The sequence below is a fragment of the Haemaphysalis longicornis genome, unplaced genomic scaffold (assembly GCF_048455015.1).
Source record: "Haemaphysalis longicornis isolate Haplotype H1 unplaced genomic scaffold, Haemaphysalis longicornis Haplotype H1 scaffold_10, whole genome shotgun sequence".
NCBI lineage: Eukaryota > Metazoa > Arthropoda > Arachnida > Ixodida > Ixodidae > Haemaphysalis > Haemaphysalis longicornis.
In genome coordinates this window covers 63469097-63482981 of record NW_027526204.1, presented here as the reverse complement: position 1 = coordinate 63482981, position 13885 = coordinate 63469097, and the positions used below count along the sequence as shown (strand labels likewise).

Below are 13885 nucleotides of genomic sequence, written 5' to 3'. Positions count from 1 at the left end.
CCATGGCAGCTAGAAGCATTCCTCTCCTACTTGGCTTGGCTTGGCTCGCCACATGGCTTTTCATCGCTGCTGAAACCAAAGTCAATGAAAAAGAGTAACATTTTCCTTCTCGTTTATTTTGCATGAAAATTCAAAAAAATCCCTGTCAAATAAATCTCTTGGAGGTCCACTTTTCTATTGACAAAACTACTTTTACAATACTACTGTTTTTTTTTTTTTTTTTTTTTCCCTTTCTTTCGGCCACAGGCAACTTTTAAGCTTGTTGGCGAGCCATAACAGGTAATGAAGGAATGCTTCGTTGCTGTATGTGATGGCCCGCTTGTTGAAGTGCGGGTCGCCTTGACACGGGCACCATTCCAGATTTCCCTCTAGTGTGTTTTAGTATGCAACTATGGCCAGCACATCATCAGGCTTGCGAGTCTGGGGCGAGGGTTGAGGGAAGTGCCAACGTCCAAAGGTCGCTATTTGGGTAGTGACGTAGCTGACTTTCCTGTTCTGCCCTTTTCCCTTGCCTCTGGCAGGCAGCCCTGTTGTCGTCCCGAGACGAGTCACCCAGGGAGCTTCCACGGCACGTCAAGGTTCCCTGCCTAGCCCGCTCCATCTACGTCAAGGTGAGCCCGTTTGTGGCGTGCGAGGTGGCGCTGTCCAGTTGCGCCACCTGCCCGACCAACAAAGCGAAGGGGGACGATTTGGTGTTGATCGCCCTGTCTTGATCAACACCGGGCGACCAGCACTGATCGCCGTTGTAGATCGCCCAAGAATTTGGAACTGCCTGCAGCTCACTCTACCATTTTGAAAACTAAGGGCGCCATTCTTTAAGGGGGGACGTGGCAAGTAAAACTATTTTTGTTAATTATGGGCCAAATTTAGTCAAATTAGGAGATTTTCAGTAGTTAACTAACCTTATAACAAAACTTCATTCAGTTTAAAATTATCTTCTATATTTTTTGAGTTACCAGACTAATTACCTTCACAGAGCTGTCACAAGATTAATTAACTAATTAGGCAAGAACTCAACAAGATTTTTGTGTCAGCATCACCAGGAAGGTCCATTCTGTGCAAGGAAGCTATTTGATTATTGCTTTATTTCCTTTAAGTATCCAAAAAGAAAGACAGAAGTTTCACTTTCTTTTTGACATGAGACTATTTCTGATTTCGAAAGGAAGGTGAAACTTCTCTTGTTGTTTCTTTATGCCTAAAGGATATAATGCAATAATCTAATAGCTTCCTTGCACAGAATAGACATTTCTGATCACACTGACGTAAAAATCTAGTTGACTTCTTGCCTAATTAGGTAATTATGCTGATTGCAAGATTCAGGTAATTAGTCTTCTAACTTAAAAACTATAGAAGGTATCTTTAATCTGATTTCAGTATTTTTATTAGAATGAATAGCTACATAAATACTCATAATTTGATTCAATTTGGTCCATAAATAAAAAAGTCATTTTACTTGCCACGTCCCCCCTTAATGGCGCACGTGCGCAAAACAAAACAGTGACAGCTGTGGCCTTTCTGGACATCAAAAATGCGGTGCTCACCTAGTTTCGTGCTCGAACAGCATTGGAACAGTGAGGTCCCACTGTCTGTCCAAGTTTGTCAACAGAAAAAGCTTGACTTAGCTTGCATGCTTGGACATGCTCAATGCCCGAGGGCCAAGGAGAAAAACGCGCAGAGGCAGTAAACTCTTGTGATGTTTTGGGTGCCTTTGACAGGATTCGGTCATTCTTAGGAGTGCACGACGACTAGCAATGAAAGACTTGTAAGTGTGAGAGCTGAGCTTTGGAGTTGCTGCTAGGAAAGGGCCGCAAAGTTATACAACAAACTTTCAGAAATAAATTTTCGTTTCGCAGGAGATTTTCCTATCTATGTTTCATTCTCGTGGCAACAAAATTCCCACAAAAGCAATTTTTTTGGCTTTCCTCGGCAGCTTCCGTATTACGGGGTTCAATTGTATAATGTTCCCATGGATTTGTGCCTGGTGTCATTGTGTTGTTCTTCGGTGAGGTGCTTTTTTTACTCAGGTGCAACGAATATTTGGGGTTGGTTATTGTAATATTTATTTATTTATTTATTTATTTATTTTTCCCTCAGGGCATAGATGCATTGTAGAGGGGAGGGGCTCACATAAAAGAGCAAAAAATGATGTCAGAAGCACGCGACAAGTGTTTATACATTGTGCACACAAAAAAAAATACAGTAAAAAAAGTAAAGCAAACGCACTAAATGCAGCCGTACACGCAGTCACTCTTGGAGCAAAAGAAAAGCAAATGGTAAACGCACATCATTCGCCGTAAAAGAACACAGAAACGGCCGATCGACACAAGCATACAATACACTAATAGAGAAACAATACACAACGAAAAAGCACTCCTTACTAGGAAGTAGAAGACAAAAAAAAAATAGTCGAGCATGCCGTCACAATTGAGTGTGAATGCAGGATGCTGGGGTGGTTGTACGAATTTGGTAGCAAACTCGGCACTACTTGTATGTCCACCATGCAAGCTGATCAGTGTTTTTGTACGCAGTAATGTGCAACGTATGGCCACCACCAAGACGCACTGGGAAACGTGCCTCAGTTACCCCAGTACCAACTTCCCGCTCCAGTTGACACGTTTGCGTGCTCCCCTGCAGACCGGTGCGGAGGGCTCGCTGACGGAGGTGCTCGGACGCGGGACACCGGTGCCTGCGCGGTGGCAGCAGGCGGTGGCCCGGGTGGCAGGCGAAAGCAGTGTCACGCTCGAGGTGTACGAGGGTGCCGCTGACGCTGCAATGGACGACGGCGCAACCCTTCTGGCCAGGGTGGGTGGTGTGCCTGAGGCTCTGTTGAGCACCCTACCAGAATCGCACTGAACGCGAGTGCCGCCTTGCTAAACCAAGAACTACAGCAGACAGCAAGCACTCTGCTCTGGCGCTACTCTCAAAAACACGACATAAAAAAATGCTTTTTTTTTTTTTTTTTTTCCCAGGATACATTTGCAGAACTTATATTTGTACGAATAAACGTTAGCATACCTTTTTGTGCTGTAATTGCTCTAACAGATTTGTAAATGAAGCAAGGAGGATGTGGGCAACAGTTGATTGCACACACGGAAAGGGTTAGTTGGGAGAGGTCACGACAGGTACTTTTGAAATGTAGGGAATCAGGGGTCATTCAGGGGACACTGGAGTTCTGCAGCTTGCCAGGTGCACAAAACAAGATACCATCTTTATACCTTGTATGTCATTAAAATAGCGCATAATACCGATTTCTGGGGGATTTTTTTTTTTTTTTTAGTTTTTAGCAAGCCCAAGATCTCTTTTGATGCTGTACGCTGAATTGTTGCACACAAAACTTTGTACCCTTTCTGCTAAGGTTCATACGCTATTTGGCATTGTGTCTGAGATGTATTGTTGTTTGCGTTCTTCTGTATACGTAAAAGTTGCACCCATTTGCAGTGGAGTGAACAAGAATGAATCACGGTTAGCAAGTGATGAAAAAAAAAGATATCGCCGCATTTAAGCTTTCGTAAAATTTTGCCAAGGCAGGGATATACTTGTTGGCGTGAACGATCGGGTTTCTCATGTAGCATTGCATTGGGGTTGCATTGCAGTTGCCTTGCAAGTACAGTTAAACCTCGTTATAACGAGACGGGCTATAACGAAATAATGGATATAACGAGCAAATCGTGATTCCCCTTGAACGACCCCATAGAAACCAATGTATTCAAAACCTCGTTTTAACAAGGTAAAATTTCCCCGTTACGCGATATAACGAACAAATTTCGTTGAGAAATCGAATTTTGAACTAATTTTACAACAGTGCGCATCGCGGATTTGAGACAGTGCGCGACGCGGCAACTGTATTAGCAGTTCAAAACTCCCGCCACGCGCGCGAAGCTGGATGGCGCGCCATGCGGACACTGCGCCCGCGAAGCCCCCACCCTCCTCTCGCTGCGCGCGGCATGCAGACAATGGGGCCCTTCGATTTACAGTCTCGGACTCACCGCGGGCTCCCCGAGAAGCAGTCCGACGTTCGATTTTCCCACGTATTCCTATGGCTTTGGGGAATCCGCGGACTATCCGCGGAAGAACCCCAATCATGGAGGAAAGAAAATGCACACGGCGCGCGCGGTTGCGTCGCCTCCCTCTCCCCACCCCCCTCCTCCCCTGTTCGTATCGCCGACGTCGCTGCGTAGTTTATCGTACTGCCCGCGTGATTCCAACAACGCGAGTGCGACAGGCGGTAACCGAAAGCGAAAGACTATCACGCTTGAACAAAAGTAAGACGGCTCCGATAAAAGCCGTCGCATCGGGCACGAAGGAAGGTAAGGTGCACTCCGTGGTAAGGTGGCAAGAGACTGACGTGTGGACGAGTACGCTGTCCACCATCGTGAGCAACCGAGAGTCAATCGTCAGCGCTGTTGCACGTGGCTTGAAAAGAAGCGCTTAGGACGGCGTTGGAGGCATTAGATGTAGTGGACGTTCTGCGTCGCTACTTCGGCGCGCACGAGGGCGGCGGCGAAGATGGCGTGAACGTTGCGGCCGCAGCTGAGGGAGCCATCGCTCGCATCAGGAAGGTGCATCAACGTCCAATTACGGACTTCTTCGTAGCAAGTCTGTTTGAAATAAGAGTTTTGAACTGCAATAAACTAGGTTCGTGACTTTTCTTTTTTACCTCCGGAATGTGTTTATTTTACTGACTACCGCCGTGCAGCAAGATGCTATTTCGCGCATTTTTTGTTTTAGGTCACTACAATGCGTAATATTTGCAGTAAATGTCGGCTATGGCTATAACAAAATATTGGCTATAACGAGCAAATCGCGGCGCCCCTTCAATTTCGTTATAACGAGGTTTAACTGTACAGCAAGGACTACGTGTGTACAACAGCGTCACAAGTTATTTTATTTGAGCAACTTTTGATCGTGCCGTGACTGGGGTAATTTGAAGGAAACAAAAGGGCATCACCAAGGAGGCGCAAATCTGGTGCCGGGATCCTGGTTTGTGCAACCAAAAAATAAAAAAGTGCCAAAAGTTTTCGCGTATTTTCTGAATCTGCGTGGGCAGCCGACCTCATCACGCACTGAGAGATTTCTTCCCTCACTTTTCTTTTTTTGTTCTGCTGTGTTGGCATGAAACATGGTTTATTTATTTATTTATTTATTTGAAGTGTTATTCGTGCAAACAGGAAACTATGATTAATCTGCAGTGCCATTTATGATAGGTGCGGTCCAGTACAGTTTCACTTGTGCCTGATTTGCAAGAGGCATGTAATTTTGGGACTCATTTTCCCAGCAAGACAAAAAGATTCTCAGGGCACTTAAGTCTGCTTACGTGCGTTAAAGGCGAAAGCTAAGCGATAATTATTCACTCCCACCGTCGATGGGGTGGTTCCAGTTCCGGCTGTACTATTCTGATGGGTACTTTTTTACCACATCGGTGCTACGTCAAAGTTCAGTCACGTCCACGTTAATCCGTGCCTTAATCCATCCAACCATTAGCATTGGTAATCATTAATCAGCCCTTATACCTGGCTGGTCGTGCGTTACACTTACTTTGCTTCTGGCTGCCCTAGGGTCAGATGATTGTTTCTTTGTATCGGCCTGAATGCATGTTTCCTGCTAGCAGGGTTGCACAAGGCCAGAGAGTCTTATAAGGCTTCTGCCCAATAAAAAGAGTGCGTGCAAGAATGGAGTAAATATGGTAAACACTCAACTGCTGATACTTAAATGAAAACTGAAGCAAGCGGTCCAATGGTCTTCTGCTGGCGGCATCTGCATGCACCTATGCGCTAACAGAAAGGAGGGTAGGAAAAGATGAGGCTGTGGGCACGTGCTTTGTCATCTGGCTGTTCTGTTTCCGCCTACTGTGGACTCATTGATGAACACTCTGCAGGTCTGCATGGACGGTCTGGAGGAGGAGTCTTCCCTGGTTGCCAATGTCAGTGTCCGCAGGTAAGTGGTTGATGCGCAGAGCCATCTCCTTCATTTTCTTTTCCTTTCCTTTTTTTTTTTTTTTTTTTTTTTTTTTTTTTTTTTTTTTTTTTTTTTTTGATGGAGCGCTCATAGTATCATCGTACTGTGCCGAGACCAGTTGTGTCTGTTTGGTGGGGCAGCTTTAAGGGGGGCCATAAAGACAGAATGCAAGGTTTGATTCATTAAAAAAATTCAAGCTGCTCCACTCAATGTGAAAGCTGTTGGAAGTGCAGAGGAGTGATTCGCCATAATGGGCTGTGGCAACGTTATCCGCTCACTGCTGATAACGGTGACAAGCAAAAGACAACAAATCCCCGGACTCCAAAACATCTGTTCGTAGTATTGAGGTGTTGTTAATATGCCACGGGATTGAATAAAAACAATAGTTGTCTAGAAAACCTCGCTATTCTGAAGTACGTAATAGCGAAATACTTTTACTTTAGAACTATACAGCAGTCAGGGGGGGATTTCTTCAATTTTGGCTAATCCGGAAAGCTCATTGATGTGGTGTTAGTTGTACTGAGATTTAGCTGCACCACTACCATTACTGTAAAGTAATAATAAGACATGCCCCCCATCAGCATGTGTGGTGTTTGATACAGCTTTGCTGGACATTAACGTTCGCAGGGCAGGATGGTGGCCTTTTTTTTTCTCTCTCTCTCTGTCTTCATGGCTCATTTAACTCTTGGGCCAATCCCGTATGACAGTGATTGCGCTTTGCGAAGGACACTACAGGAAGGCAATGGGAATCGTAGACGCTGAAGCTGTTCAGCACTACAGCTCTGCTCGTGGAGTTGATTGACAGAGTCAAAAGTGCGAGTCACTTTTCCTGATAACGTGCAATCTGTTCTCTCCATGTCCTTTGCAGCGACGGATCGGTGCATGTGTCGTGCACGGACAAGCACAAGAGCCGCACGGAATCGGTCACGCTGGACCCGACGACGACAGCCGCTACGCCGGACTCGACCGGGAGCTGACGATCACGCCGTTTGGCGGTCCTAGTAATCAGCTGGGAGGAGCTCTTCGCCAGCCCCCTGCCAGGCTGTAAATTATCTGCGCTGGTTTCGTTCACTCCGACCTTCCCGCAAAATGCTAGACAAGAAGAGGGGGAGGAGGAAACATCAGCAGTCTTCTCTCGCGTGTCTGAGCGCGCTTGAAAATTTGATGGCTGTGAAGAAAAAAAAAAAAACACTTTTGTTCTATGTACAGCGTGAATAGGAGCTGTGTGTTGTTCTGCGCTGTTGTCGCAGTGCCATTTTTGCTTGTCGCGTTGATCTTGTCATCCAAAGACGGGCGTATTTCGGAAAGGCGAAAATTTGCACCTCTCGGGAGATGTGCGTAATGGTGATATTGCGAGGGCTGGGCTTGCAACACTGAGGCTAGCTAAGAGACAAGGGCAAGCACTTTGTACGGGTGAGATTGCAGTGTGGATTTTGGTGGTCTTGCAAGCCGACTGGACTTGCACCGCAGTGGTCCACGGGGAGAAGAAACGCTGTCGCTAATTTTGGAACAGGGCTGAAGGCAGGTTGATTTAAAATTTCTCTCGTTGGCCCTCTCCTGAACCTCATACTTACGTTTGCCTTGTGCTGAGGTGGAAGCCTTGCTTTAGAGGCCAATTTTAAATTTAAGCGGCAGATGCGATGCACTTGTGTGCGCTGCAGTAGCGGGGTTACGTACGCATGTAGGAAGAAGGGCATCGGACTTAATGGCTGCCAGAAATGAGTGGACAAATTTATTTGTGGTAACAAAAAGAAGAGTGCAGTGAGTTAACAGTCTGCAATGAAATAAAGTACACAAGCCTTGGATGTGTTTCTTGTTACTTTTAGTTTTGTTCCCCGAACTAAATGGAGCTCGTTTAAGTGTCTCAAAGGGAAAATTTTCAGGCTTACACGGGTGATCTACTGCACACGGCATCATTCTCCGAGTAAACGAGTCCTTGGACCTATGTGCGGCAAAAATTAAGTTCTTGCGTCCATGTGAACAGCTTGCTTTTGCAATCTTCGTTGCCTAAAGGCGGTCGGCAAAAGCAAGTGTGTTGTGGTCCAACATTGAGTCTTCAAAAGCAGTCTAGACATTGATTCGCATTTTCTTTTTAATTTTTCTTGGCTAACGTGCCCGAGATATTGTCGCAAGGCAATGAATAACTTGCATACGCTGTGTGCCCAGGTGTCAAACTGTTTTCGACAATTCCAAGACTCCTTTTCAGTACAAGCGCTGCTGCACTGGAAAAAATTTGTTACCAGCATGTAATAGCAAGGAGTATATATATATCTTGCCGTATTGGATTCCCCTCACTGTTGTCTTAATCGCTTGGCTTCAACGGTTTGCGTGATTTTGCAGCTAGTTACGTAAAGTTACTTTTTGTTTTGTGCATTGAAGTAACAGTGCACCTGCGTTCAAGGCACCCAAAAACCTACGCACGTACACACCATATTTTACATAAGCCTGCGACAGAAGTCACAAACAGCTCGCTTGCGAGTTGGGTAATCTGTCCTTTGCAACCCCACTAATGAGAGGAATATTTAGTAAGTTGGTTTAAGGGAGGACAATGCTTTTAAAACAATTTATTTTTAACTAAAGTCTGTGAAACTGTCAGTCTTGCTGCTATTTTTCTGCCGATTTCGAATATGCCAGTAATTTTTAGTAAGCGAATTAGTTCCCAAGATAATTGGAGATAGTCATTTTTGGAGGAACAATAAACAAAACCGCGTTAGCCATAAAACTGTAACCCCCATATTTTCCAATACTATGAACCCTGGGGAGTGCAATCAGAGAATCAGTTTTTTGATGCACCGCTTAGAACAAATTTTACAGCTCATTAAACTTTGGCATTTGAAATGGGCATTCGAAATGGTCCCTTGCCACTGGTGCTATGAAGGTTTAGTGAGCTGTAAAATTAGTTCCAAGCAGTGCATCAAAAAACCACCTCTCTTCATCACACTCACCAGGGTTAGTAGTACTAAAAAATATAAAGATTAGTTTTATGACTAACACTGTTTTGTCTATTGTTTGACCCAAAAGTGGGCAATGATCTCTAATTATTTTGGGAACTATTTGACATACTAAAAAAATGGTGGCATATTTGAAATCAGTGGGGAAAAAAGCAGCAAAGCTGACAAGTTTCACAAAGTTAACAAATAAAGGAAGCTGTTCTAAGAGTCGTGTCCCCCCCTTCAGTGTTGCCATAGTTTTTTTACGCTTCACACTTCACATGTCCAGTTGTGGTCCTCAAAGAAACCCACCCCTGTGAAGTGATTGATGCTCGAGAGGTGCACAGGATGTAGTTCAGCTGTGCAAAACCTACCAAGGCCAACTTCCCATCAGTCCTTTGAAGCCACTGTGTCAGCATGCTTATATTTTTTTTTGCCCCAAAGTGAGACGAGGCTGTATTTTGCTATGCTCTTTTTTCGATGGGGGTGAAATGTTACTCTGCCAAGTGCTGCGAGTCCTCGTCGAGACCTGTACATACATACGCGCATTGCCTCCCCTTGCAGAGAGTGTCAGCTGCTGCAATAAACGCACCTGTTTCACGTCGTACTGAAGCTCTCTGCTGTTTTTCCGTGTGCCGTTTAATGCTCAGGTTGCCAGAATGGAGCTTTTTCTCCCCCCTCGATAAAAAAAGATGTGTTGTTGAAATCCCCGGCTCCATAGGAAAAACAAAAAGGTTGCATTACCCGCCGTGGTGGCTCAGTGGCTAAGGCGTTGTGCTCCTGAGCACGAGGATGCGGATTCGATTCTTGGCCGCGCAGCCGCTTTTCTGATGGAGGCGAAAAGCAAAAACGGCCATGTGTATGAGATTTTGGCGCACGTTAAAGATCCCCAGGTGGTCAAAATTAATCCGGAGCCCTCCACTACGGCGCACCTCATCGCCTGCGTTGCGTTGGCACGTAAAACCTCGTATCCAATCAAAGAAAGATTGATTTTGAAGCAGTCTTTTTAATGGCGTATCTGTGTGTGAAAGAAGGCCTGCTGATAAGTGTCTAGCCAAACAAACTTGAGCTCAGAAGTTGTAAATTGCAGGACGTGTTAAACAGGTATTTTATATTCATAGGGGGTGGATAAATTGGGTACCCGTTTTCTTTTTTTTTAAGCGCAAAGTGAATGTGACGGCACCACTGGAAAAGTTCACCGTGGGAGAGCATAAGGCTGTAAATAAGTTCCTGTTTCTAAGAATAAGGTGCAAAGCACATCCACGATAAAATGTCCCAAACATTGAGTAACGGCAATTTGTTACGTGCAACAGTTAAATGTTGGGTTGCCAATTTATAAAACTGGCCATTTTGGCGATGACAGTAAGCACAAAAAATATTTTGTCTCCGCTTGAAATTGTGAGAGCTTCGGAACACCATGAATGTCTGCTCCATGCCTCGTGCTGAATCCTAAACTAAGCCATTTACACTTCCCGTATCAACTGTGGCCTAGGGTTTTTTTTTTCTTCTTCTTTTTTGAATTAAGGTGGTTCATTTGCTGCGCACACACGATGTAACACTAATATACCTTGGTGCTAGCTCTTATGCTCACATGCATACGAGTGCGTTAAATGCACCTCCATATTGGGCATCAAAAGTTTGGATTTTTTTTTTTCCTTTTCCCTTCGCCCAACGAATGCATCTGCTGTTACCGCCACAGAACATGCTACCGCCGCCATGTTCTATGGCGGTAAGATGTTCACCATAGCAGCATATAACATGTTACAGGGGCGAGACAGCTGAACCAGATTTGGGAGCAGCTTTTGGAGCAGCGAAATTTCGATTTTGGAGCAGAAGAACCTTGATTCGGAGCCTAAAAAATCATTTTTGGCCACTTAGGGGGGGGGAGTGCGCTTTTTAATCGGTTTTGAACGTACATAACACTGAAACAGCCTTTCAATAAAGTTTTTTCTACCTGAGTATCACAAGGAACGAACTAGTACCTTTTTCAAACTATTTTTACATTCTTGCCTCAATGCATAAATACCGCCGAGTTCCGTCGAAAATATCTAATTGAAAAACTAAGCAATTTTAAGGAACTTTTATTATCCCGTGAATGCCGAAGTTATTTTTGTAATCCCAGACTCTGCGTTACACACAACTGAGAGCCACGGCAAAAATTGCGCAAAGCGAGGTGGCAGTCGTCGCACCCCACCAGCCCTCCCATTTCAAGCCCCAAGGTGGGCGTTCACAGTGATTGTAATTAGAGTATTGGTATGTTTAGTTACCTCCCTTTTGGCATTAAATTTCAATTCAGATAGATGGACCATTATTACTAGCGTGCGATAGCCCGTCCCGCAATCGGACACTGCTTGAACATTTGGCGGTGATGCAGCCTGCGCCGCCACTTCTGCAGTGTTCATCGTCCCACTCCCGCCGCTCGCAAGCTCACTTTCAATAGCAACAATAACTCGGCGTTTTATAACGCCGCAATGAGTCCTGAATTTCACTTCAAGCACGCACCGCGCCTCACACTCAAGGCCGAAACACGGCGAAATTGCGGGAACCACGTTGCTTTTGATGAACTCCCGTATTTCGAGTCGCGCAACTTCCCGTAACAGGTCAAACGTAAACCCGGCCACCCCCATAACCGAAACTGCGGTAGAAATTGGCGAAGCGCACTCTGCCTGAACCACGAGAAACTGCTTCGCCCAGCGGCCATGTTTTCCAATCTTCACCACACCAAGCAGTAATGTCGTTCTGGAGATGCGGCGCTCCCAAAATTGCCGTTTTAAAATCAACTTGCACAAGCAGTTTGTGAAAACTTTATATGGGAAAACTTTAAAACTTCGCACAATGTAACATGTGCAACCCGACATTCTGACTTTCGAAAAAACTATCCCGTGGACAATTTTCTGCGGGTTTTTTATGATCAATCAATTAAACCTTTACAAACACTATCACCTTCAAGGTGCTGTAAAATTATGCCATCAGTAAGCAATTTCCCCCTCTGAAATTGACGGGAGCGTTAAAATCCTTGGCTCTCATACTCTTTCGGAGCAGTTTGGCGCAATTTTTGCAATTTTCAAGCTTTTGGAGCAGCCTGGCGCAAGAAAACGCATTTGTATCAAAACTGTGCAATATGCGCAGCTGTCTCACCCCTGCATGTTACCGCCATAAAACATAGAAGGCAGTGCCTTGATTAGAAGGCTTTTATTTCTGATGCAATTATAGTACCGTATTTACCCGATTCTAACGCGCCCCCGAATCTAACGCGCACCTGATTTTCCTGGCAAAAAAAAAACGAAAAAACTTGCACCTCCGATTGTAACGCGCACGGAACTTTGTGACCCAGACAAACGAATGCGAGAGAAACGGGCGATTTATTTCCCGAAGTAATCTCATTCATCTTGCTCCTTCCTCGTCGCTCTCCGCTGACCACAACATCTCGGCCTCGGTGCCTTCTAGCGCGTTCGCGATGCCACACTTCTGAACGAACGTTCAACCATGGTCGATGGGATCGTGGCCCACGCCTCGCACGCCCATCCCGAGAGCTTCTCCAGAGGTGCACGCTTCAGCCGACCGCTCGTTTTGAACGCGTGGGAACTGCTGCTGCCATTGCTGTTATCAAGCGCGCAAGTGAAAAGATTTGACGATTTGTGTGAACGCCGATAGGCTTGCTGCGTCCGAAAAATCGTTGCTAAAAGTTTTGGCGCCATCTTGAGATGGCGATGGCGATGGGTGGGACGAAATTTCCGCTGTTTCGGCAGTTTCGGTTTTGTATCCGATTCTAACGCGCATGCGATTTTTCGGCCTATTTTTTCGGAAAAAAAGTGCACGTTAGAATCGGGTAAATACGGTACTTTATGGGATTGTGTACACTGTGCAACCATATCCGAGCTGATCCCAGCAAGCAAAGCGCACTTCACTGCATATAGCACTGGTTCTCAATTATGAGTGTGCTGGAAGCTCTTTTGGGCTTGCAAAAGAGATGGATGATCGCAATATCAAACAATTTGCTTGCCCATGTTCAGTCGGCCACTCATGTTCACTGTCCACCTTTTGAGGCTGACTTCTATGCGAATGCATGTTGTATTGCCAAAAGATTCACTCGGGCAGCTGAACTGGCCAAGCACTCTTATGCTGCCTTTTGTGTGTCCGGCTTTTCTGCATAGCTAGCGTGTTGTGCAAGAGAGAGAGAGAGAGAGAGCAACTTTATTTAGTCGCCTGCAGAGCGGTTTCGGACGACCCTTTCACGAGAGGTTCATCCTAGCCGTGACGCGGCCTGGACGTCGTCCCGGCTTGACCCTAGGACCTGCGCCCTTGCTTCCCCGCTCGGGTCGGAGAGAGCCACCACTCCCCCTCCCCTCTGTGGGGTCGCTCGGTCGCTGCAAACCTAGGGCCGCCGAGACCTGCTGGACTGCCTGGAGTTGCACGTCGTAGTCATAAGTCCACTTCGCCGCCTCTAAGGGTTGTGGAAGCGTCGTTTCTTCTGCTGCCTTCGTCGCGCTGATTCTGCAGTCCCACATGATATGGGTCAGCGTGGCCCGCTCACACTCACAGAGTTTGCACACATCACTGTCGTACACCATTGGGCACATGTACTTCGCGAGCACCGGGGTGATCACGGAGTCCGTCTGTAATTGTCTGTATAATACGGCCTCCTCCCGAGTCAACCTCGGGTGGGGAGGCGGCATCGTTCGTCGACACAGTCTGTACCACCGCACAACGTCGTTGTAGCTGGTCATCGTATCCTTGGTTCCGTCGTAATCTTCGGCGCCTGCGTCCACGTCGTCCGAGGCGGCCTGGGCGCTGTTCGTCGCGCGGCGTGCAAGTCCTCGCGCGACTGCGTTGGCCGTCTCGTTGTGGTTCGCGTTGCCCACCTGGCCCGCCACGGTTCTACCCATGTGGGCCGGGAACCACTTGAGCACCACACTGCCTCTACTGACGCAGCCGTTGGCTTCGGCCTTGCGCAGAATGCGCGCGGCCTCACCGCACACACTGTTCTTGGCATAGTTGCG

General features: G+C 46.3%; 1 protein-coding gene across 1 annotated transcript in view; it reads left to right on the top strand.

Moving 5' to 3' along the window:
• Positions 1-9264, top strand: part of LOC144158642 (heat shock 70 kDa protein 14-like) — a 50408-nt gene extending 41144 nt beyond the window's left edge. The window contains exons 11-14 of the mRNA XM_077689675.1: positions 522-611; positions 2635-2802; positions 5876-5934; positions 6824-9264. Of these exons, the coding sequence (XP_077545801.1) occupies positions 522-611; positions 2635-2802; positions 5876-5934; positions 6824-6932 (426 nt within the window). The 3' untranslated portion in view covers positions 6933-9264. The remainder of the gene's footprint in view (positions 1-521; positions 612-2634; positions 2803-5875; positions 5935-6823) is intronic.
• Positions 9265-13885: the final 4621 nt, after the last annotated feature.